The sequence below is a fragment of the Pristiophorus japonicus genome, chromosome 32, assembly GCF_044704955.1.
Source record: "Pristiophorus japonicus isolate sPriJap1 chromosome 32, sPriJap1.hap1, whole genome shotgun sequence".
Lineage (NCBI taxonomy): Eukaryota > Metazoa > Chordata > Chondrichthyes > Pristiophoridae > Pristiophorus > Pristiophorus japonicus.
In genome coordinates this window covers 9,123,008-9,147,885 of record NC_092008.1, presented here as the reverse complement: position 1 = coordinate 9,147,885, position 24,878 = coordinate 9,123,008, and the positions used below count along the sequence as shown (strand labels likewise).

The window sequence follows — 24,878 nt, the reverse complement described above, 5'->3', positions numbered from 1 at the left end:
GCCTTCCTGGGCGTGCCGGGGAACTGGAGAACCACGGCAAGAAAACTCGGGCCAAGCTTTTGCCGCGTCGCCTCGTCCTCGGGCTTCTCCTGTGCGGCGACGCGTGCGTGTTGGCAGCGGGCTCGTGGGATTCGCCGCCTGATTTGCTGCGCTCCCAAGTTGGCATGGCGACCCTCCCTCCCCGGCAACACACGCCCCCCCCTCTTCCCCCCCCCCCCCCCCCCCCCCAGCTCAAGTCAAAACCTCGGAGGCCGCACGGGTTGGAAGCCCCAGTCAACGCTCGCCCATCTACGGCGCACGTCCGATTGGGCCCTCCGTCGGGTAGCTGCCCCGTCTCTCTCGCCCCCCGGAGTCCGCCCCTCCGCTGCCTCGGGCAAAAAGCACCCAGACGAATCCCGAGTCGTACCACGCGACGACCAGCATGCCGAGGGCCAGGGCGCTGGCGACGAGCCGGGCCCGCGTTCTCACGAAGGGCAGGGTCAGGGCGTGGACGGTGGACATCAGCATCAGGACGACGGCGAAGAGCATGAGCAGCACGTTGGCGGACTTGCCCAGGAGCTCCCGCGTCCGGCCGTGGTCCAGCATCTCCCCTTGAACCACTTGCTGCACGTGCTCCAGCCTGCCCATCTTTGTCTGGAACGTCTCCAGCACCTCCTGCGCGGACAGAAAGAAAAAAAAACAAACGGCGACGAGGCGTGAGCACCCGAGAATTGGGAGCTTGAAACAGAGAAACATTGAAACATAGAAAATAGGTGCAGGAGAGTAGCCCATTTGGCCCTTCTAGCCTGCACCGCCATTCAATGAGTTCATGGCTGAACATGCAACTTCAGTACCCCATTCCTGCTTTCTCACCACACCCCTTGATCCCCCGAGTAGTAAGGACTTCATCTAACTCCTTTTTGAATATATTTAGTGAATTGGCCTCAACAACTTTCTGTGGTAGAGAATTCCACAGGTTCACCACTCTCTGGGTGAAGAAATTTCTCCTCATCTCGGTCCTAAATGGCTTCCCCCTTATCCTTAGACTGTGACCCCTGGTTCTGGACTTCCCCCAACATCGGGAACATTCTTCCTGCATCTAACCTGTCCAGTCCCGTCAGAAATTTAAACGTTTCTATGAGATCCCCTCTCATTCTTCTGAACTCCAGTGAATACAAGCCCAGTTGATCCAGTCTTTCTTGATAGGTCAGTCCCGCCATCCCGGGAATCAGTCTGGTGAACCTTCGCTGCACTCCCTCAATAGCAAGAATGTCCTTCCTCAGGTTCGGAGACCAAAACTGTACACAATACTCCAGGTGTGGCCTCACCAAGGCCCTGTACAACTGTAGCAACACCTCCCTGCCCCTGTACTCAAATCCCCTCGCTATGAAGGCCAACATGTCATTTGCCTTCTTCACCGCCTGCTGTACCTGCATGCCAACCTTCAATGACTGATGTACCATGACACCCAGGTCTCGTTGCACCTCCCCTTTTCCTAATCTGTCACCATTCAGATAATAGTCTGTCTCTCTGTTTTTACCACCAAAGTGGATAACCTCACATTTATCCACATTATACTTCATCTGCCATGCATTTGCCCACTCACCGAACCTATCCAAGTCACTCTGCAGCCTCATAGCATCCTCCTCGCAGCTCACACTGCCACCCAACTTAGTGTCATCCGCAAATTTGGAGATACTACATTTAATCCCCTCGTCTAAATCATTAATGTACAGTGTAAACAGCTGGGGCCCCAGCACAGAACCTTGCGGTACCCCACGAGTCACTGCCTGCCATTCTGAAAAGTCCCCATTTACTCCTACTCTTTGCTTCCTGTCTGACAACCAGTTCTCAATCCATGTCAGCACACTACCCCCAATCCCATGTGCTTTAACTTTGCACATTAATCTCTTGTGTGGGACCTTGTCGAAAGCCTTCTGAAAGTCCAAATATACCACATCAACTGGTTCTCCCTTGTCCACTCTACTGGAAACATCCTCAAAAAATTCCAGAAGATTTGTCAAGCATGATTTCCCTTTCACAAATCCATGCTGACTTGGACCTATCATGTCACCTCTTTCCAAATGCGCTGCTATGACATCCTTAATAATTGATTCCATCATTTTACCCACTACTGAGGTCAGGCTGACCGGTCTATAATTCCCTGTTTTCTCTCTCCCTCCTTTTTTAAAAAGTGGGGTTACATTGGCTACCCTCCACTCGATAGGAACTGATTCACGGCAAACCAGCCAAAAGTGGGCAGAGGAAATGTTTCAAGGACATCCTCCCTGATAAAGTGCAGCATCCCCACCGACAAGCCGCGAAAAGCAACGTGTGAGGAGGACACAAAAAATCTGCAAAAGGACACAGACAGGCTCAGTGAGTGGGCAAACATTTGTCAGATGGAGTATAATGTTGGAAAGTGTGAGGTCATGCAATTTGGCAGAAAAAAAAATCAAAGAGCAAGTTATTATTTAAATGGAGAAAGATTGCAAAGTGCCGCAGTACAGCGGGACCTGGGGGTACTTGTGCATGAAACACAAAAGGATAGTCTGCAGGTACAGCAAGTGATCAGGAAGGGCCAATGGTATCTTGGCCTTTATCGCAAAGGGGATGGAGTATAAAAGCAGAGAAGTCTTGCTCCAGTTATACAGGGTATTGGTGAGGCCACACCTGGAGTACTGCGTGCAGTTTTGGTCTCCGTATTTAAGGAAGGATATACTCGCATTGGAGGCAGTTCAGAGAAGGTTCACTCGGTTGATTCCGGGGATGAGGGGGTTGACTTATGAGGAAAGGTTGAGCAGGTTGGGCCTCTACTCATTGGAGTTTAGAAGAATGAGAGGTGATCTTATTGAAACGTATCAGATTCTGAGGGGGCTGGACAGGGTAGATACAGAGAGGATGTTTCCCCCTCGTGGGGGAATCTAGAACTAGGGGGCACATAGTCTCAGAATAAGGGGTCGCCCATTTAAGACGGAGATGAGGAGGAATTTCTTCTGGTGAATCTGTGGAATTCTCTGCCCCAGAGAGCTGTGGAGGCTGGGTCATTGAAGGTGGAGATAGACAGATTTTTGGATATTAAGAGAATCGAGGGATATGCGGATCGGGCGGGAAAGTGGAGTTGAGGTCAAAGATCAGCCGTGTTCTCATTGAATGGTGGAGCAGGCTCGAGGGGCCGAATGGCCGACTGTTGCTCACGAGAAGATAAGAAATAGGAGCAGGAGTAGGTCATTTGGCCCCTCGAGCCTGCCCCGCCATTCAATGAGATCATGGCTGATCTGATCATGGACTCAGCTCCACTTCCCCGCCCGCTCCCCATAACCCTTGACTCCCTTATCACTCAAAAATCTATATCCACCCTTTCAGGCAGTGAATTCCAGACCCCCATCACCCTCTGGGTGAAGACATTTCCCCTCAAATCCCCTCTAAACATCCCCCCCCAATTACTTTCAATCTCTGCCCCCTGGTTGTTGACCCCTCTGCCAAGGGGAACAGGTCCGTCCTATCCACTCTATCCAGGCCCCTCATTATTTTATACACCTCAATCAGGTCTCCCCTCAGCCTCCTCTGTTCCAGAGAAAACAACCCCAGCCTATCCAATCTTTCCTCATCGCTAAAATTCTCCCGTCCCGGCAACATCCCGGTAAATCTCCTCTGTACCCTCTCCAGTGCGGTCACATCCTTCCTGTAATGTGGTGACCAGAACTGCACGCAGTACTCCAGCTGTGGCCTAACCAGTGTGTTATACAGTTCAAGCATAACCTCCCTGCTCTTGTATTCCATGCCTCGGCCAATAAAGGCAAGTATTCCGTGTGCCTTCTTAACCACCTTATCCACCTGGCCTGCTCCCTTCAGGGATCTGTGGACCTGCACTCCAAGGTCCCTGTGTTCCTCTACACTTCTCAGTGTCTGACCATTTAACGTGTACTCCCTCGCCTTGTTAGCCCTCCCCAAGCATGTCCAACAATTCCAGTTGGGACTCGGCGTGCAATCATGTTTCTAACCGGTGTGGTTCCCCCAGCTCACCGGGAGCCACACCTATGGGAAGAATAATGGAGCAGTCTGTGCCCGCATACAGCAAGACCTGGACAACATTCAGGCTCGGGCTGATAAGTGGCAAGTAACATTCGTGCCACACAAGTGCCAGGCAATGACTATCTCCAACAAGCGAGAATCTAACCATCGCCCCCTTGACATTCAACGGCATTACCATCACCGAATCCCCCGCCATCAACATCCTGATCGCCATTGACCAGAAACTTCACTGGACCAGCCACATAAATACTGTGGCCACAAGAGCGGGTCAGAGGCTGGGTATTCTGTGGTGAGTGTCTCACCTCCCGACTCCCCAAAGCCTCTCCACCATCTACAACCCACAAGTCAGGAGTGTGATGGAACACTCCCCACTTGCCTGGATGAGTTGCAGCTCCAACAACACTCGAGAAGCTCGACACCATCCAGGACAAAGCAGCCCCGCTCGATGGGCCCCGCTCCCCACCACCTTCAACACTCACTCCCTCCACCACCGGCGCACCGTGGCTGCAGTGTGCACCGTCCACAAGATGCACCGCGGCAACTCGCCAAGGCTTCTTCGGCAGCACCTCCCGAACCCGCGACCTCTACCGCCTAGAAGGTCAAGGGCAGCAGGTCCATGGGAACACCACCCCCTCCACGTTCCCCTCCCAGTCACACACCATCCTGACTTAAGAACATAAGAAATAGGAGCAGGAGTCAGCCATACGGCCCCTCGAGCCTGCTCCGCCATTTAATAAGATCATGGCTGATCTGATCATGGACTCAGCTCCACTTCCCTGCCCGCTCCCCATAACCCTTCACTCCCTTATCGCTCAAAAATCTGTCCATCTCCACCTTAAATATATTCGATGTCCCGGCTTCCACAGCTCTCTGAGGCAGCGAATTCCACAGATTTACAACCCTCTGAGAGAAGAAATTCCTCCTCATCTCAGTTTTAAATGGACGTCCCCTTATTCTAAGACCATGCCCCCTAGTTCTAGTCTCCCCCATCAGTGGAAACATCCTCTCTGCATCCACTTTGTCAAGCCCCCTCATAATCTTATACGTTTCGATAAGATCACCTCTCATATTTCTGAACTCCAATGAGTAGAGGCCCAACCTACTCAACCTTTCCTCATAAGTCAACCCCCTCATCCCCGGAATCAACCGAGTGAACCTTCTCTGAACTGCCTCCAAAGCAAGTATATCCTTCCGTAAATATGGAAACCAAAACTGCACGCAGTACTCCAGGTGTGGCCTCACCAATACCCTGTATAACTGGAGCAAGACTTCCCTGCTTTTATATTCCATCCCCTTTGCAATAAAGGCCAAGATACCATTGGCCTTCCTGATCACTTGCTGTACCTGCATACTAACCTTTTGTGTTTCATGCCCAATAACCCCCAGGTCCCGCTGTACTGCAGCACTTTGTAATCTTTCTCCATTTAAATAGTAAATTGCTTTTTTATTTTTCCTGCCAAAGTGGATAACCTCACATTTTCCCACATCCTTCACAATCCTGGAACTCCCTCCCCAACAGCACTGTGGGAGCACCTTCACCACACGGACTGCAGCGGTTCAAGAAGGCGGCTCACCACCACCTTCTCAAGGGGCAGTTAGGGACGGGCGATAAATGCCGGCCTTGCCCACGAGCATCCACCGATAAACGTAAAAGGTACACATCTCGCCAGCCCCCACCCCCCACCTGACTGCCCAGGCTGGCTCCCGTACCTATCGGGTCGCCCTGCTCATACTGACCCATATGTCCCGGCTGCTTTCGTACGATTGGTAAGCTATCTTCTCCTCGAGACTGGCGAGTTCACTCTTCAGGTTCAGAATCTCGTTCTGGTGCAGGTCGATGAGGTCGTTCAGTTGGGTCTGCAATTGCTGGGACCTTAAATGAAAGTTAACCAACTCAGTACCGGAACACAAGATAAGGGAGGGGGGGGGTGTGGGGGCAAGGCGTTCCCGAAAGCCCCTCATTGCCCGATTGCCCGCTGCGAAGCACCGCTCGGTCCCGGTGAGTAACGCCGGCGAGAATTTCCATTTTTTTTTTTTAAATCTTTAACGCCACCAAATCGCCCGGCGAGAAAGTGGGCCCTGCCACACTGATTGCCGGCAGTTTTCTCGGCGGCCAAGTGCAAAGTTGGCAACATGGGCGGTCGTCCACCGGAATGGACGGCAAGTCGTTAAAATTTAGGCCGAGGCTGCGGTTGGGCCTAGGGAGGGGTGTAAACTTTCAAAAAAAATTCAATGGAGAAAAAAAAAACATTGCCAAGACACTTTTAAACCTAATCGGCGTTTTAAAAAAATAATTAAAGTACCTTTAGCTTGCCTTTCTTTGTACGGTACTCGCCGAACGCCCGGTTGAAGCAGCTTTTACAGGGCGGGTCTCGTGGCGGTTGAAGCCAAGCTCACGCCCAGCCTGTGGCTGTTGGCGCTGCACGTGGGCGTCTTCAGGTGTGGGCGATACCAAGGAAAGGTCACAAACTCTCGGCGGGCGGTGAAACAGCTGTCCCGCCGAGAAAATTGCCGACAACCAGGGCGGAAGTCTAGCCCGTGGGATACTGCACGGGGAGCCGTCAAGGCAACGAGGCAGTGGGCAGCGTTCCCTTCGAGTGGGGGATATTAGCAACTTGGGAAGACCCTCATTAGGGTCCTACAGGACTTCAACTCACCCTCCCATCTCACTCTTCCCTCGATCCCTCCCTCCCTCTCTTGGAACAGGTTTGGAGGCCTCTTGAACCTGGTCAACGGCCTTCCCAAGTAACTCATTGCACAGCCCGGAACCACAGATTCCAACACCTTTTTCAGTAGGACGTACATGCCATGCTGTTATTTAAAGGGTGATGGCTCGGGAAGTGTCGATGTACAGAGGGACCTGGGTGTCCCCTTGTACACCAGTCATTGAAAGCTAACATGCCGGTGCAGCAAGCGGTTAGGAAGGCCAATGGTCTGTTGGCCTTCATTGCGAGAGGGTTTGAGTACAGGAGCAAGGAGGTCTTACTCCAGTTATACAGGGCCCTGGTGAGACCGCACCTGGAGTATTGTGAGCAGTTTGGGTCTCCTTACCGAAGGAAGGATATACTTGCCATAGAGAGAGTGCAGCGAAGGTTCACCAGACTGATTCCTGGGATGGTAGATTGAGTAGACTGGGTCTTTACTCGTTGGAGTTCAGAAGGACGAGGGGGTGATCTTATGGAAACATTTAAAATAATGAAGGGGATAGACAGGATGGAGGCAGAGAGGTTGTTTCCACTGGTCGGGGAGACTAGAACTAGGGGGCACAGCCTCAAAATACGGGGGAGCCAATTTAAAACCGAGTTGAGAAGAAATTTCTTCTCCCAGAGGGTTGTGAATCTGTGGAATTCTCTGCCCAAGGAAGCAGTTGAGGCTAGCTCATTGAATATATTCAAATCACAGATAGATAGATTTTTAACCAATAAGGGTATTAAGGGTTATGGGGAGCGGGCGGGTAAGTGGAGCTGAGTCCACGGCCAGATCAGCCGTGATCTTGTTGAATGGCGGAGCAGGCTCGAGGGGCTAGATGGCCTACTCCTGTTCCTAATTCTTATGTTCTTATGTTCTTATTAATGTTGGGGAAGTCCAGAACCAGGGGTCACAGTCTAAGGATAAGGGGTAAGCCATTTAGGACCGAGATGAGGAGAAATTTCTTCACCCAGAGAGTGGTGAACCTGTGGAATTCTCTACCACAGAAAGTTGTTGAGGCCAATTCACTAAATATATTCAAAAAGGAGTTAGATGAAGTCCTTACTACGAGGGGGATCAAGGGGTATGGCGAGAAAGCAGGAATGGGGTACTGAAGTTGCATGTTCAGCCACGAACTCATTGAATGGCGGTGCAGGCTCGAAGGGCCGAATGGCCTACTTCTGCACCTATTTTCTATGTTTCTATGGCAGGACTGCCGTATGAGGAGAGATTGGGTCGACTGGGCCTGTATTCTCTGGAGTTTAGAAGAATGAGAGGGGATCTCATTGAAAGGTATAACATTCTGACGGGGTTGGACAGACTGGATGCGGGGAGAATGTTTCCCCGGGGCTGGGAAGTCTAGAACAAGGGCTCACAGTCTCAGGATATGAGGTAGGAAATTTAGGAGCGAGATGAGGAGAAATGTTTTCACTCCGAGGGTGGTGAACCTGTGGAATTCTCTACCACAGAAGGCTGTGGAGGCCAAGTCACTGAATATATTTAAGAGGGAGACGGATCGATTTCTAGACACAAAAGGCATCAAGGGGTATGGGGAGAAAGCGGGAATATGGTGTTGAGATAGAGGATCAGCCATGATCATATTGAATGGTGCAGGCTCGAGGGGCCGAATGGCCGACTCCTGCTCCTAGTTTTGAGGTTTCTATAGCCCAGTAGCCCAATGACAAACGCAGTGCCACCCTGCAACTTCTCCTGAGACTGTGTGACCTCCTGGTTCAAGACTTTCCAGCCCGGGGGGGAAACATCGTCCCAGTCGAGCCCTGTTGGGACTTTGTGCGTTTCAATGGGATCACTGTAGTATATATATATTTCCACCCAGTGGGCTAATGTGGTAATGCAGCCGTTGCTGTTTGCAGCAATAAAGAGGCAACATGTCACCTGACAGGTTCCTGAAGATATCAGCCACCTTAAAGCTGTGTTTATGAGGTCGTACAGAAGATATCACAATCGCCTCTCATTCTTCTAAACTCGAAAGAATATCGGCCTAGTCTGCTCAATCTTGCCTCATAGGACGATACCAATCCCTCCCCCAATCCCAGGAATCAGTCTGGTGAACCTTCGTTGCAATCCCTCAATGGCAAGTATATCCTTCCTTGGATAAGGAGACCAAAATTTTTCACACTGGGGCGCAGTTTCACGGGCAACAGCAAACTTTTTGGCCCCTTTCTCCAAATGACTATTCTTCACAGGAGGCTCGACAGCGGGCTATTCAACAGTGGGGGCCTTCACTGCATAGCAATCAGGAGCAGGAACCCAGGTTACATAGAAGCATAGAAAATAGGTGCAGGAGTAGGCCATTCGGATCTTCGAGCCTGCACCACCATTCAATAAGATCATGGCTGATCATTCCCTCAGTACCCCTTTCCTGCTTTCTCTCCATACCCCCTTGATCCCTTTAGCCGTAAGGGCCACATCTAACTCTCTCTTGAGTATATCTAACGAACTGGCCTCAACAACTTTCTGCGGTAGAGAATTCCACAGGTTCACCACTCTCTGAGTGAAGAAGTTTCTCCTCATCTCGGTCCTAAATGGCTTACCCCTTATCCTTAGACTGTGACCCCTGGTTCTGGACTTCCCCAACATCGGGAACATTCTTCCTGCATCTAACCTGTCCAATCCCGTCAGAATTTTATATGTTTCTATGAGATCCCCTCTCATCCTTCTAAACTCCAGTGGATACAAGCCCAGTTGATCCAGTCTCTCCTCATATGTCAGTCCTGCCATCCCGGGAATCAGTCTGGTGAACCTTCGCTGCACTCCCTCAATAGCAAGAATGTCCTTCCTCAGATTAGGAGACCAAAACTGAACACAATACTCCAGGTGTGGCCTCACCAAGGCCCTGTACAACTGCAGTAAGACCTCCCTGCTCCTATACTCAAATCCTCTCACTATGAAGGCCAACATACCATTTGCCTTCTTCACCGCCTGCTGTACCTGCATGCCAACTTTCAATGACTGATGAACCATGACACCCAGGTCTCATTGCACCTCCCCTTTTCCTAATCTGTCACCATTCAGATAATATTCTGTCTTCCTGTTTTTGCCACCAAAGTGGATAACCTCACATTTATCCACATTATACTGCATCTGCCATGTATTTGCCCACTCACCTAACCTGTCCAAGTCACCCTGCAGCCTCTTAGTGTCCTCCTCACAGCTCACACCGCCACCCAGCTTAGTGTCATCTGCAAACTTGGAGATATTACATTCAATTCTTTCATCTAAATCATTAATGTATATTGTAAATAGCTGGGGTCCCAGCACTGATCCCTGCGGTACCCCACTAGTCACTGCCTGCCATTCTGAAAAGGACCCTTTTATTCCAACCCTCTGCTACCTGTCTGCCAACTAGTTCTCTATCCACATCAGTACATTACCCCCAATACCATGTGCTTTAATTTTGTACACCAATCTCTTGTGTGGGACCTTGTCAAAAGCCTTTTGAAAGTCCAAATACACCACATCCACTGGTTCTCCCTTGTCCACTCTACTAGTTACATCCTCAAAAAATTCCAGAAGATTTGTCAAGCATGATTTCCCTTTCATAAATCCATGCTGACTTGGACCGATCCTGTCACTGCTTTCCAAATGCGCTGCTATTTCATCTTTAATAATTGAGTCCAACATTTTCCCCACTACTGATGTCAGGCTAACCGGTCTATATTTACCCATTTTCTCTCTCCCTCCTTTTTTAAACAGTGGTGTTACATTAGCTACCCTCCAGTCCATAGGAACCGATCCAGAGTCGATAGACTGTTGGAAAATGATCACCAATGCATCCACTATTTCTAGGGCCACTTCCTTAAGTTCTCTGGGATGCAGCCTATCAGGCCCTGGGGATTTATCAATTCAATCCCATCAATTTCCCGAACACAATTTCCTGACTAATAAGGGCCACATCTAACTCCCTTTTGAATACATCTAACAAACTGGCCTCAACAACTTTCTGTGGTAGAGAATTCCACAGGTTCACCACTCTCTCAGTGAAGAAGTTTCTCCTCATCTCGGTCCGAAATGGCTTACCCCTTATCCTTAGACTGTGTCCCCTGGCTCTGGACTTCCCCAACATCGGGAACATTCTTCCTGCATCTAACCTGTCCAATCCCGTCAGAATTTTATATGTTTCTATGAGATCAACTCTCATCCTTCTAAAGTCCAGCGAATACAGGCCCAGTTGATCCAGTCTCTCCTCATATGTCAGTCCCGCCATCCCGGGAATCAGTCTGGTGAACCTTCGCTGCACTCCCTCAATAGCAAGAACGTCCTTCCTCAGATGAGGAGACCAAAACTGAACACAATACTCGAGGTGTGGTCTCACCAAGGCTCCCCGGCCCCGCGACACAGAGGCCCATTTCACCGTTCCCTGTGCGATCGGGACCACTCGCTACAGGAAAAATAGCTTTTCTCCCCAAGTCGCCCCTGATTCGTTTGCCAATCACCTTCAGCCCGTGCCCTCTGTCTCTACTTACTTACTCATGATTTTGAACACCTCGATTAAATCTCACCCGTAACCTTCTCTGCTCTAGCCCCAGCCACTCCACGTCGCTGATGTCCCTCAGCCCCAAGGTCAGTGGAACTGGGCAGGGATTATAACAGCGAGGTCGATTCAGTACTCCGCCCAAAGGCACATTTCTACCCCGTGACTTTGCAGTGGTGCAGTTCCTCACCAAAGCTGTAATGGGCAGGCCATGGGGGTAACTTAAATCGGGGAGTAATGGTTAGGTGATACCAAGAATGGCTGTCAAAAGCCTGTAGATCATTGGGGGACAGGATGGCTGAGGGAGGGGAGGGACCCCGAGACATTGGAGCCCCCGGGGAAATGAGATCGGGTAGGAGACAGCGCATCGAGTCTCGGTCTCAATAGAAACATAGAAAATAGGTGCAGGAGTAGGCCATTCGGCCCTTCGAGCCTGCACCACCATTCAATGAGTTCATGGCTGAACACGCAACTTCAGTACCCCATTCCTGCTTTCTCGCCATACCCCTTGATCCCCCGAGTAGTAAGGACTTCATCTAACTCCTTTTTGAATATATTTAGTGAATTGGCCTCAACAACTTTCTGTGGTAGAGAATTCCACAGGTTCACCACTCTCTGGGTGAAGAAGTTTCTCCTCATCTCGGTCCTAAATGGCTTACCCCTTATCCTCAGACTGTGACCCCTGGTTCTGGACTTCCCCAACATTAATAAGAACATAATGTAGAAAGGTGGTGGGGGGAAGGAGAGGGGCAAGTCCATCAGAGGCGGTCCCTCGAAGCGAGGAAACCTGCTCCCACGCCAAAAAGGGATGAGTTCCGAGGTGTTTCAATCAAGGACCTAATATTCCGGATCCCGAACTACATCCTGAAGGGTGGGAGATGCCTGTGGGTGGATTTTTTTTAACGTGGGGTGACCGTTGCACACCAGCCACCACACGGGGCTTGACAGAGCGAGGTCTGGGTCCAGTGGCAAGGGTCAACCAGGACGGCTGGAGACCAGCTCTGCTGCACGGACCCAGTGCGCCCACATATCGCACACAGTGTGGGCTGGGCCCGTGCTGCCCCTGGGCCCTCGCCTCTCCTGGGCCCTGTGCCCTCATTTGCCGCTCCTCCGCCCCGATCTCTTTTTAACTAAGCTTTTGGTCACCCGCCCTAATTTCTTCTTATAGAAACATAGAAAGTAGGTGCAGGAGCAGGCCATTCGGCCCTTCGAGCCTGCACCACCATTCAATAAGATCATGGCTGATCATTCACCTCAGTACCCCTTTCCTGCTTTCTCTCCATACCCCTTGATCCCTTTAGCCGTAAGGGCCACATCTAACTCCCTTTTGAATATATCTAACGAACTGGCCTCAACAACTTTCTGTGGTAGAGAATTCCACAGGTTCACAACTCTCTGGGTGAAGAAGTTTCTCCTCATCTCGGTCCTAAATGGCTTACCCCTTATCCTCAGACTGTGACCCCTGGTTCTGGACTTCCCCAACATTAATAAGAACATAATGTAGAAAGGTGGTGGGGGGAAGGAGAGGGGCAAGTCCATCAGAGGCGGTCCCTCGAAGCGAGGAAACTTGCTCCCACGCCAAAAAGGGATGAGTTCCGAGGTGTTTCAATCAAGGACCTAATATTCCCGATCCCGAACTACATCCTGAAGGGTGGGAGATGCCTGTGGGTGGATTGTTTTAACATGGGGTGGCCGTTGCACACCAGCCACCACACGGGGCTTGACAGAGCGAGGTCTGGGTCCAGGGGCAAGGGTCAACCAGGACAGCTGGAGACCAGCTCTGCTGCACGGACCCAGTGCGCCCACATATCGCACACAGTGTGGGCTGGGCCCCGTGCTGCCCCCTGGGCCCTCCCCCCCCCCCACCCCCGAACTCTCGCCTCCCCCTGGACCCCGATCACGTCGCTCTACAATCTCTCGCCGCTCCCTCGCCCCCCCCGACCTCGCCGCTCCTGCTGTACCGGCCCGCGTTCCATTCACCGACCTGGGACCTTGGCGATGCCGCTCTTCGCTGCCGGAGAGCACCGGCGGCAGGCCGGGGCCGCCAAACGGGCGGCGAGCGGCGGCCTGGAGAGCGCGGGGAAAGTCCGGAGGAGCACCGACGGCGGCAAGGGCGATGGAACGGCGGCGGGGCGAGCGAGAGAGACGCCGTGAAAGAAACCAAAGGGGGGTGTGGGGGGGGGAGGGAGAGGGGCGAGCCCAGTCATCACCCGCAGTTTTGGCCTCGCGCGTCAAGGAAGGCAGCTTGGCCTCGAATTGGGGCGCTGCTGTGGCCTGTGGCGTACAATCGCAGCGGTGGTCCTTGCCTTTGTCAGAAGAGCGGAGGAAATTGCCAGAGGAAATAGGACGTAAGAAACAGGAGCAGGAGTCGGCCATTCGGCCCCTCGAGCCTGCTCCGCCATTTAATACGATCGCGGCTGATCCGATCATGGGCCCGGCTCCACTTCCCCGCCCGCCCCTTCACTCCCTTATCGCTCAAAAATCTAGTCTATCTCCGCCTTAAATATATTCAGTGACCCAGCCCCTCCACAGCTCTCTGGGGCAGAGAATTCCACAGATTCACCAGAAGAAATTGCTCCTCATCTCCGTCTTATTCTGAGACTATGTGCCCCCCTAGTTCTCGATTCCCCCCCACGAGGGGGAAACATCCTCTCTGCATCTACCCTGTCCAGCCCCCCCTCCGAATCTGATACGTTTCGATAAGATCGCCTCTCATTCTTCGAAACTCCAATGAGTAGAGGCCCAAACCTGCTCAACCTTTCCTCATGAGACTACCCCCTTCATCTCCGGGATCGGCCGAGTGAACCTTCTCTGAACTGCCAAGTATATCCCTCCTTAAATCGGGAGACCCAAGCTGCACGCTGTACTCCAGCTGTGGCAATAAGTCGCGGATACCTATACTTCTCTTCATTTAACGATTCTCCAAATGTCCTGTAATCCTGATTGTACTGCTCTGCCATTTGTTTAAGCTTTAGCTCCAAGCTGATCTGTGTCTCCTTGATTTCGCTGAGCTCCTCCAGGACAGGCAGAAAGTTCACGTTTTGCCGCTCCAAAGAGTCCCTCCTGGCTTTTGAGTCGCTGAAGCTGAGTCCGATGATCTCCTGCAGGTCCTCCGGGAAGCTTGTGAAGAGCGAGAAGGGGTCGTCGGTGAGCCGGAGCGAGCCCTTGAAGTCGTCTTCGTGCTGGGAGTCGCTGGGCGCCTTGGGGCTGGCGACGTCATGCATATTCGACCTGAGGATGGTGGTGTCGCTGGAAATGACGGAGAGGCCGTCCAGCAGCGCGTCGTTGCCCGCCTGGGAGTACCGCTGAATGGCGAGCGAGGTGAGGTCCCCGGTCTGCAGGAGGCTGATGGCCCGGTCCAGGTCCTGGTGTCGCTTGATGTGCTGCGCCAGCCTGCGCTGGAGCTGGGTGATGACGGAGGCGAGGGCCTGGTTCTTCTTCTCGAAGGCCTGCTTGAAGCGGTGGGCCTGGCCGCGATCGGCGTTGGCCACCAGGCGCAGGTACTGCGAGACGTTGGCGTCGTGGCCCATCTGCTGGACCCGGATCTGCTCCGCCACCCGCAGGACCTTCTGCTGCAGCAGGGCCTGCTCGCCCCTCAGCGTCTCCAGCTGGGCCTCCTCCTCTGCCAGCTCGGGGCCGTCCAGGTCTGGCAGCTCCTCCACGCTGCTGGTCTGCGGGCTGGCCGATCCCAGCGGGTTGGCCCCATCTGGCGGCTCGGCCTGGAAAACACAACAGAACTTTTTAAAAAACCCACACACACACACAATGGCCAAAGGAGAGGTTCAACGCTGTTCGGTTCCTGCGGGGGAGGAGGGGGGGGGGCGGAGGGCTGGGGGAGGGGGCGTGGTAGGCCTGGGGGTGGAGGCCGAGGGTTGGGGGGGGGGGCGGTAGGCCAGTGGGGGGAGGCATCAGGTCCGCGCTCCCGGCGATTGCAATCGAGGCCTCGCGCGAGCCCACGCTCCCGTCGAGGGGTGGGAGAACGGAGGGAAGGAGAGAAAAGAAGGGAGGAAGGAAGGAGGGAAGGAAGAAATGACGGAAGGAGGGAGGGAAGGAAGGAAGAAAGGAGGGGGGGGAGGAGGGAAGGAAGAAATGACGGAAGGAGGGAAGGAAGGAAGGAGTGAAGGAGGGAGGGAAGGAAGGAGAGAAGGAAGGAAGAAAGGAGGGGAGGGAGGAGAGAAGGAGGGAAGGAATAAATGACGGAAGGAGGGAAGGAAGGAGGGAAGGAGAGAAGGAAGGAGGAAAATAGGGGAGGGAGGAGAGAAGAAGGGAAGGAATAAATGACAGAAGGAGGTAAGGAATTAAGGAAGGAAGGAAGAAATGACGGAAGGAGGGAAGGAAAGAAGGAGGGAAGGAGAGAAGGAAGGAAGGAGAGAAGGAAGGAAGTTGCATTGTTATAGCGCCTTTCACAACCATGGAAGGAGGGAAGGAAGGAAGGAGTGAAGGAGGGAGGGAAGGAAGGAGAGAAGGAAGGAAGAAAGGAGGGGAAGGAGGAGAGAAGGAGGGAAGGAATAAATGACGGAAGGAGGGAAGGAAGGAAGGAGGGAAGGAGAGAAGGAAGGATCCCAAAGCGCCTCACAGCCAATGAAATACATTTTGAGTGTAGACACTGTTGTATTGTGGGAAACATGGCAGCCAATTTGCGCACAGCAAGCTCCCACACACGGCAAGAAGGGAAGGAAGGGGGGACGGAGGGAGGGAGGGAGGAAAGGAAGCAGAGAAGGAGGGAGAGAAGGAAGGAAGGAGGGAGGGAAGGAAGGAGGGAAGGAGGGAGCGAAGGAAGGAGGGAGGGAAGGAGTGAAGGGAGGAGGGAGGGACGGATGGAGGGAAGGAAGGAAGGTAGGAGGGGGGGAAGGAAGGAAGACAAGAAATAAAGAAGAAGAAAATCTTGAATTTATATAGCGCCTTTCACGACCACCGGATGTCCCAACGTGCTTTACAGTACTTTCGGAGTGTAGTCCCTGTTGTAATGTGGGAAACACGGCAGCCAATTTGCGCACAGCAAGCTCCCACACACATAGCGAGGAGGGAGGGAAGACCTGCACTGGTACAGTGACGTCAGGAAGCACGTCTTCCTTCCTTCCCTCCCTCCCTCCTTCCCTCCCTCCTTCCTTCACTCCTTCCTTCACTCCTTCACACAAAGGGTAGTGGAAATCTCTGGCACTCTCGCCCCCAAAAAGCTGTTGAGACTTGAGGGGGGGATGCGGGGATGGGTCAATTGAAATTGAAAGGCTAAAATGGGCAGATTAATGTTGGGTCAGGGTTACCCAACCAAGGCGGTGGATGGAGATCCTATTTAGGGCCTTTCATGAACTGTGCGTGCCATCAAACGTGGATTGTAACCTGAGCTGTTGGGGGCACGCAAAGTGCCGCAGTACAGCGGGACCTGGGGGTCCTTGTACATGAAACACAAAAGGATAGTATGCAGGTACAGCAAGTGATCAGGAAGGCCAATGGTATCTTGGCCTTTGTTGCAAAGAGGATGGAGTATAAAAGCAGGGAAGTCTTGCTCCAGTTTTTCAGGGGATTGGTGAGGCCACACCTGGAGTACTGCGTGCAGTTTTGGTTTCTATATTTACGAAAGGATATACTTGCTTTGGAGGCAGTTCAGGGAAGGTTCATTCGGTTGATTCCGGGGATGAGGGGGTTGACTTATGAGGAAAGATTGAGCAGGTTGGGCCTCTACTCATTGGAATTCAGAAGAATGAGAGGTGATCTTATCGAAACGTATCAGATTCTGAGGGGGCTTTGACAGGGTAGATGCAGAGAGGATGTTCCACCTCGTGGGGGGAATCTAGAACTAGGGGGCACATAGTCTCAGAATAAGGGGCCGCCCGTTTAAGATGGGAGATGAGGAGGAATTTCTTCTGGTGAATCTGTGGAATTCTCTGCCCCAGAGAGCTGTGGAGGCTGGGTCACTGAATATATTTAAGGCGGAGATAGACAGATTTTTGAGCGATAAGGGAGTGAAGGGGCGGGCGGGGAAGTGGAGCTGAGTCCATGATCGGATCAGCCATGATCGTATTAAATGGCGGAGCAGGCTCGAGGGGCCGAATGGCCGACTCCTGCTCCCGTTTCTTGTTGAATCATCTTTTTGGATGCCCTGCTCCTGAACACTGGCTACGTATTCCACAACGAGTTGGGTGAGAAAATTCCCCCCAACTCCCCTTCTTCAAGTTAATCTTCAACGGGTTCCCCGGGTAAGTTTCAACAAGCGTTTGTCGGACGGGAGGAATAAAGTGAGGCAGGATTGGTTCATGTTGTTGTTTGGTGTGGGCGCGCGTGCGAGGGGTGTCACAGTTCGCAGCCCGTACAGATACACCCAGCTCAGGAAACAATGAGTGCAGAAGCAGGCAGCTTTCATCATTGTCACAGCCGTGTTTACACCATCAAAACCACAGCCGCTTCCGTCATCCAGATAAGCCCGTCAGAAACAAAACAACACAAGAAACGGGAGCAGGAGTCGGCCATTCGGCCCCTCGAGCCTCCTCCGCCATTCAATACCATCATGGCTGATCCGATCATGGACTCAGCTCCACTTCCCCGCCCGCCCCTTCACTCCCTTATCGCTCAGAAATCTGTTTTTCTCCACCTTCAATCTCCCAGCTTCCACAGCTCTCTGAGGCAGCGAATTCCACAGATTTACAACCCTCTGAGAGAAGAAATTCCTCCTCATCTCAGTTTTAAATGGGCGGCCCCTTGTTCTAAGACCATGCCCCCTAGTTCTAGTCTCCCCCATCAGTGGAAACATCCTCTCTGCATCCACCTTGTCGAGCCCTCCTCATAATCTGATACGTTTCGATAAGATCACCTCTCATTCTTCTGAATTCCAATGAGTAGAGGCCCAACCTCCTCAACCTTTCCTCATAAGTCAACCCCCTCACCCCCGGGATCGACCGAGTGAACCTGTCTTTGCTCGTTCTAATAACTTCCCATTGGCCCTCACCTCAACTTAGGTCAAAACAAAGACTCGCATTTATATAGCGACTTTTGCCACTGCAGGACGTCTCAAAGCGCCTTACGGCCAAGGAAGTACTTTTTGGAGTGCGCTCACTGTTGTAATGTGGGAAACGCCAATTTGCACACAGCAAGCTCCCACACACAGCGATGTGATAACGACCCAGATGTTTTTTTAGTGATGTTGTTCGAGGGAAAAATATTGGGCCCCAGGACACCGGGGAGAACTCGCCCTGCTCTTCTTCCAATAGTGGCCCCGGGATCTTTTACATCCACCCGAGAGGGCAGACAGGACCTCGGTTTAATGTCTCATCCGAAAGACGGCACTTCCGACAGTGCGGGGCTCCCTCAGTACCGCCCCTCCGACAGTGCGGGGCTCCCTCAGTACTGCCCCTCCGACAGTGCGGCGCTCCCTCAGTACTGCCCCTCCGACAGTGCGGCGCTCCCTCAGTACTGCCCCTCCGACAGTGCGGCGCTCCCTCAGTACTGCCCCTCCGACAGTGCGGCGCTCCCTCAGTACTGCCCCTCCGACAGTACGGGGCTCCCTCAGTACCGCCCCTCCGACAGTACGGCACTCCCTCAGTACTGCCCCTCCGACAGCGCGGCGCTCCCTCAGTACTGCCCCTCCGACAGCGCGGTGCTCCCTCAGTACTGCCCCTCCGACAGTGCGGCGCTCCCTCAGTACCACCCCTCCGACAGTGCGGGGCTCCCTCAGTACCGCCCCTCCGACAGTGCGGGGCTCCCTCAGTACTGCCCCTCCGACGGTGCGGCGCTCCCTCAGTACTGCCCCTCCGACAGTACGGCACTCCCTCAGTACTGCCCCTCCGACAGCGCGGCGCTCCCTCAGTACTGCCCCTCCGACAGCGCGGTGCTCCCTCAGTACCGCCCCTCCGACAGTGCGGTGCTCCCTCAGTACCGCCCCTCCGACAGTGCGGCACTCCCTCAGTACTGCCCCTCCGACACCGCGGTGCTCCCTCAGTACTGCCCCTCCGACAGTGCGGCACTCCCTCAGTACTGCCCCTCCGACACCGCGGCGCTCCCTCAGTACTGCCCCTCCGACAGTGCGGCGCTCCCTCAGTACCGCCCCTCCGACAGTGCGGCACTCCCTCAGTACTGCCCCTCCGACAGTGCGGCGCTCCCTCAGTACTGCCCCTCCGACAGTGCGGCGCTCCCTCAGTACTGCCCCTCCGACAGTGCTGCGCTCCCTCAGTACTGCCCCTCCGACAGTGCGGCGCTCCCTCAGTACCGCCCCTCCGACAGTGCGGCACTCCCTCAGTACCGCCCCTCCGACAGTGCTGCGCTCCCTCAGTACCGCCCCTCCGACAGTGCGGCGCTCCCTCAGTACCGCCCCTCCGACAGTGCGGCACTCCCTCAGTACCGCCCCTCCGACAGTGCGGCACTCCCTCAGTACTGCCCCTCCGACAGTGCGGCACTCCCTCAGTACCGCCCCTCCGACAGTGCGGCGCTCCCTCAGTACCGCCCCTCCGACAGTGCAGCACTCCCTCAGTACTGCCCCTCCGACAGTGCAGCACTCCCTCAGTACTGCCCCTCCGACAGTGCGGCTCTCCCTCAGTACCGCCCCTCCGACAGCGCGGTGCAGCACTCCCTCAGTACTGCCCCTCCGACAGCGCGGCACTCCCTCAGTACCGCCCCTCCGACAGTGCAGCACTCCCTCAGTACTGCCCCTCCGACAGTGCGGCGCTCCCTCAGTACCGCCCCTCCGACAGCGCGGTGCGGCGCTCCCTCAGTACCGCCCCTCCGACAGCGCGGTGCGGCGCTCCCTCAGTACGGCGCTCCCACAACACTGCACTGGGGCAGCACCAATCTGGAGTTGGCACTGAGGGGCCGGGAGCGCGCCTATTTCCTCGTGCACCGAGGCGGCTTCGCTGAGGGAGCCTGTTAAACCCACGGCCCGAGCACTCACCCTGTTGCTCATGCACCTCCTCCGCAGGCCGAACCGGTGCACCATGGTGCGGGGAAATCGCAACCTTGGCGAAAGATGAAGCCTTTTTTTGGCGCGGGGGGAGGAAGGGGGCCAGTCTCTGCCCTGAGGTCCCTCCGGGGCGGACGGGAACGTGGCAGGTGGAGCGCGCTTGCTTATTGAGAGCGGCCCGAAGCAGAGTCGGCAAACGCTGCACTGAACACCGAGCAGGATTTCCTCCGCCGTGGCCTGGGCCCTGGCGGTGTGACCTCCCTGTGCACTCTACGCCGATACAGCCAGTCGGCAGTGCTGTTTCCCGAGCCGCTCGCTTGTGTTTGACGATGTGGTTACCCAGCACAGGAAAACAAGAGGCTTCACCGCCCTCCTCCCCTCCCCTCCCCGAGCAGCGTGCTGTGTTGTGTGATGGAATCCATAAAATGTTACAGCGCGGGAGGAGGCCATCCCGGCCCATCGTGTCCTCGCCGGCCGACCAAGAGCTACCCGGCCTCATCCCACTTTCCCGCTCTGGGTCCGTAGCCCTGTGGGTTACGGCACTTCAAGCTGCACATCCAAATGTGGTGAGGGTTTCTGCCTCTACCGCCCTTTCAGGCCGTGAGTTCCACCCCAGACCCCCACCGCCCTCTGGGTGAAGACATTTCCCCTCAAATCCCCTCTAAACCTCCCCCCAATTACTTTCAATCTCTGCCCCCTGGTTGTTGACCCCTCTGCCAAGGGGAAACAGGTCCGTCCTATCCACTCTATCCAGGCCCCTCCTCATTTTATACACCTCAATCAGGTCTCCCCTCAGCCTCCTCTGTTCCAAGGAAAACAACCCCAGCCTATCCAATCTTTCCTCATCGCTAAAATTCTCCCGTCCCGGCAACATCCCGGTAAATCTCCTCTGTACCCTCTCCAGTGCGCTGTCGGAGGGGCAGTACTGAGGGAGCGCAGCACTGTCGGAGGGGCGGTACTGAGGGAGTGCCGCACTGTCGGAGGGGCAGTGCTGAGGGAGCGCCGCACTGTCGGAGGGGCAGTGCTGAGGGAGCGCCGCACTGTCGGAGGGGCAGTACTGAGGGAGCGCCGCACTGTCGGAGGGGCAGTACTGAGGGAGCGCCGCACTGTCGGAGGGGCGGTACTGAGGGAGCGCCGCACTGTCGGAGGGGCGGTACTGAGGGAGCGCCGCACTGTCGGAGGGGCGGTACTGAGGGAGCGCCGCACTGTCGGAGGGGCTGTACAGAGGGAGTGCCGCACTGTCGGAGGGGCGGTACTGAGGGAGCGCTGCACTGTCGGAGGGGCGGTACTGAGGGAGCGCCGCACTGTCGGAGGGGCAGTACTGAGGGAGCGCCGCACTGTCGGAGGGGCGGTACTGAGGGAGTGCAGCACAGTCAGAGGGGCGGTACTGAGGGAGTGCAGCACTGTCGGAGGGGTGGTACTGAGGGAGTGCAGCATAGTCGGAGGGGCGGTACTGAGGGAGTGCAGCACTGTCGGAGGGGCGGTACTGAGGGAATGCAGCACTGTCGGAGGGGCTGTACTGAGGGAGCGCCGCACTGTCGGAGGGGCGGTACTGAGGGAGCGCCGCATTGTCGGAGGGTCGGTTCTGAGGGAGCGCCGCACTGTCGGAGGGGCGGTACTGAGGGATGACTGCACTTTCGGAGGGGCAGTACTGAGGGAGTGCCGCACTGTCGGAGGGGCGGTACTGAGGGATGACTGCACTGTCGGAGGGGCGGTTCTGAGGGAGCGCCGCACTGTCGGAGGGGCGTTACTGAGGGATGACTGCACTGTCGGAGGGGCAGTACTGAGGGAACGCCGCATTGTCGGAGGGGCGGTACTGAGGGAGCGCCGCACTGTCGGAGGGGCAGTACTGAGGGAGGTGAGCGAGTGTGTGCGTGTGGTGACGTGCGGCCAATGGCGGGTGTGTGGAGGAGGGGACGGGACGGTTGCGAGGGTCAAGCGATGAAATCTCGCGGAGGCATGAGCGCAGGTAGTCTGCGGGGTGTGGGCGGGGTAGCATTGGAGGGGAGATGTGCTGTCCAGAACTGCCGGAGGTTTGGATGGAGGGGGCCAGCGTTGGTGGGCAAGGCGGATTGTCAAAGGGAAGGGTAGGGTGGTGGCGGATTGCCCAAACAATGAGGAGAGGGGTTGTTCTATGAGGAGAGATTGAACAGACTTGGCCTGTATCCCTTTGAGTTTAGAGGAATGAGAGGTGATCTCGTTGAAACATTCTGAGGGGGATTGACGGGGTAGATGCAGGGAGGGTGTTTCCCCCCCCCCGGGCTGGGGAGTCTAGAACCAGGGGTCACACAGTCTCCGGATAATGGGTCAGCCATTTAGGACTGAGAGGAGGAGGAATTTCTTCACTCAGAGAGGGGTGAATCTGTGGAATTCTCTGCCCCAGAGGGCTGTGGAGGCTCAGTCTTTGAGCATATTCAAGGCTGAGATCGGTAGATTTTTGGATATTGAGGGAATCGCGGAATATGGGTGCGTTAGAGCCCCATCTGGTGGACGACTGGGTTAATTCGACTACTGACGTAAATACGATCAAAGGGTCACGTGACAAGGTCACGTGATGACAATCTGCGTGTCATATGCTCGTGGTGTTGTAAAAAATATGTCGCAATGGGGAGCGGGCAGGACATGGAGTTGAGGTCAAAGATCAGCCATGATCAAAAGGTTAGTCTGCAGGTACAGCAAGTGATCAGGAAGGCCAATGGTGTCTTGGCCTTTATTGCAAAGGGGATGGAGTATAAAAGCAGGGAAGTCTTGCTCCAGTGATACACGGCATTGGTGAGGCCACACCTGGAGTACTGCGTGCAGTTTTGGTCTCCGTATTTACGAAAGGATACACTTGCTTTGGAGGCGGTTCAGAGAAGGTTCACTCGGTTAATTCCGGAGATGAGGGGGTTGACTTATGAGGAAAGGTTGAGGAGGTTGGGCCTCTACTCATTGGAATTCAGAAGAATGAGAGGTGATCTTATGGAAACGTATCAGATTATGAGGGGGCTCGACAAGGTGGATGCAGAGAGGATGTTTCCACTGATGGGGGAGACTAGAACTAGGGGGCATGGTCTTAGAATAAGGGACCGCCCATTTAAAACTGAGATGAGGAGGAATTTCTTCTCTCAGAGGGTTGTAAATCTGTGGAATTCGCTGCCTGAGAGAGCTGTGGAAGCCGGGACATTGAATATATTTTAAGACAGAGATAGACAGTTTCTTAACCGATAAGGGGATAAGGGGGCGGGCAGGGAAGTGGAGCTGAGTCTTGGGATTAGACTGTATGATTTTTTCTTGGCCGGTGCAGATATAACAGTAAGTACTGCAGGGAATAGAATACGGCCAGGGTGATCTCCTGGACTGGTTTCGATGGGTCGGACAGGAATTTTCCCAAATTTTTTTCTCCCAAATTGGCCTGGGTTTTTATCTGGTTTTTGCCTCTCCCAGGAGATCACACGGCTCCGGTTGGGGTGGAGTGTAGAATGTTTCAGTGTGAGGGGTGTCGCAGGTGTGTGAGGCGGACTGGTTGGGCCGGGTGCTCTTTGCCTTTCCGCCATTGTTCGTGGGTTTATATGTAACCTTCATGTCTATGTTTCTCTTACCTCAAATGACCCCCCCCACCATAATGTAGGCCGCTTACCCCACGACCCTTACTCCATGTCCCTTACCCCCATGACCCTTACCTCAATGAGCCCCCACCTTTCCCCACGACCCTTAACCCCACGACCCTTAACCCCATGACCCATACCCCCATGACCGTTACCTGAAGGACCCTGCACCTTTCCCCACGACCCTTAACCCCATGACCCTTACCCCTATGACCCCTACCCCCATGACCCTTAGCCCCACGACCCATACCCCCATGACCCATACCCTCATGACCCCTACCCCCATGACCCTTAGCCCCACGACCCTTAATCCCATGACCCCTACCCCCATGACCCTTAGCCCCACAACCCTTAACCCCATGACCCTTACCCCTATGACCCCTACCCCATGACCCTTAGCCCCACGACCCGTAACCCCATGACCCATACCCCCATGACCCTGACCTCAATGACCCCCCCCCACCTTATGTTCGAGCTCCCCCGGTAAAATGTTAATAAAGCGCCCGGCCTTGGCCCCGGCCCAGTCTGTCCCAGCGCGCGCTCTCACCTTGTCCTTCTTTGCACTCCTGATCTTGGTGAGTTTGCCGTACAGCGAGAAGCGGGGGCCGTCGTCCGCCCTGGGCTTGGCCTTGGCCTTGGCAGCGATGTCCGTGCCGTCGCTGGGTGCCACCTCCATACCCAGGAAGGTGTCGATGGTGGACTTGGAGTGGCTCTTCATGGGCAGCGGCGGCGGGCTGTGGCGTGGCGAGGGGGCCGGCGTGACGCCCGGCGTGACGAGCGGCTCGTGCTCGGCAAAGGGCCGCCGTTGGACCTCGAGCCTGGCCCAGGGGTTGCCCTCCTCGGCTGGCTCCTCGGCCGGCGCCGGGCCCTTCCTGCGCGACTTGGGGATGAAGCGGCGGTGGCGGGAGGGTGGGGCCACGGGCGGCAATCCCGTCGCGTTGGGCGCACCGGCGGGGTGCTCGTCGACCGGCATCTCCGCATAGCTCCGCGGCAGGGAGGCCGACTTGTTGCCGGTCCTGGGTTCTGACGTGCCCTGGGCCCCGTTGTTCTGCGGCCCGGGCTCCTTCTGGTTACCGAAGAACTGCTTGACGCCCTTGGTCAAGGCCTTGGTGTTGACCCGCGAGAGACTGGAGCCTTTCTGTCGCAGCTTGGAGCTGACGTCGTGTATTGATGTTGATGGGCTGACGTCGTCCTTGACCAGATTCAT

General features: G+C 54.8%; 1 protein-coding gene across 1 annotated transcript; it reads right to left on the bottom strand.

The window, feature by feature from the left end:
- Positions 1-288: 288 nt before the first annotated feature.
- Positions 289-24,878, bottom strand: LOC139240563 (transmembrane and coiled-coil domains protein 1-like). Its single transcript, XM_070869107.1, has 5 exons — positions 24,219-24,878; positions 20,076-20,354; positions 14,093-14,916; positions 5,752-5,887; positions 289-654 (listed from the first exon to the last, which is right to left on the bottom strand). The coding sequence occupies exons 1-5, from the start codon at positions 24,876-24,878 to the stop codon at positions 289-291; spliced, it is 2,265 nt and encodes a 754-aa protein (XP_070725208.1).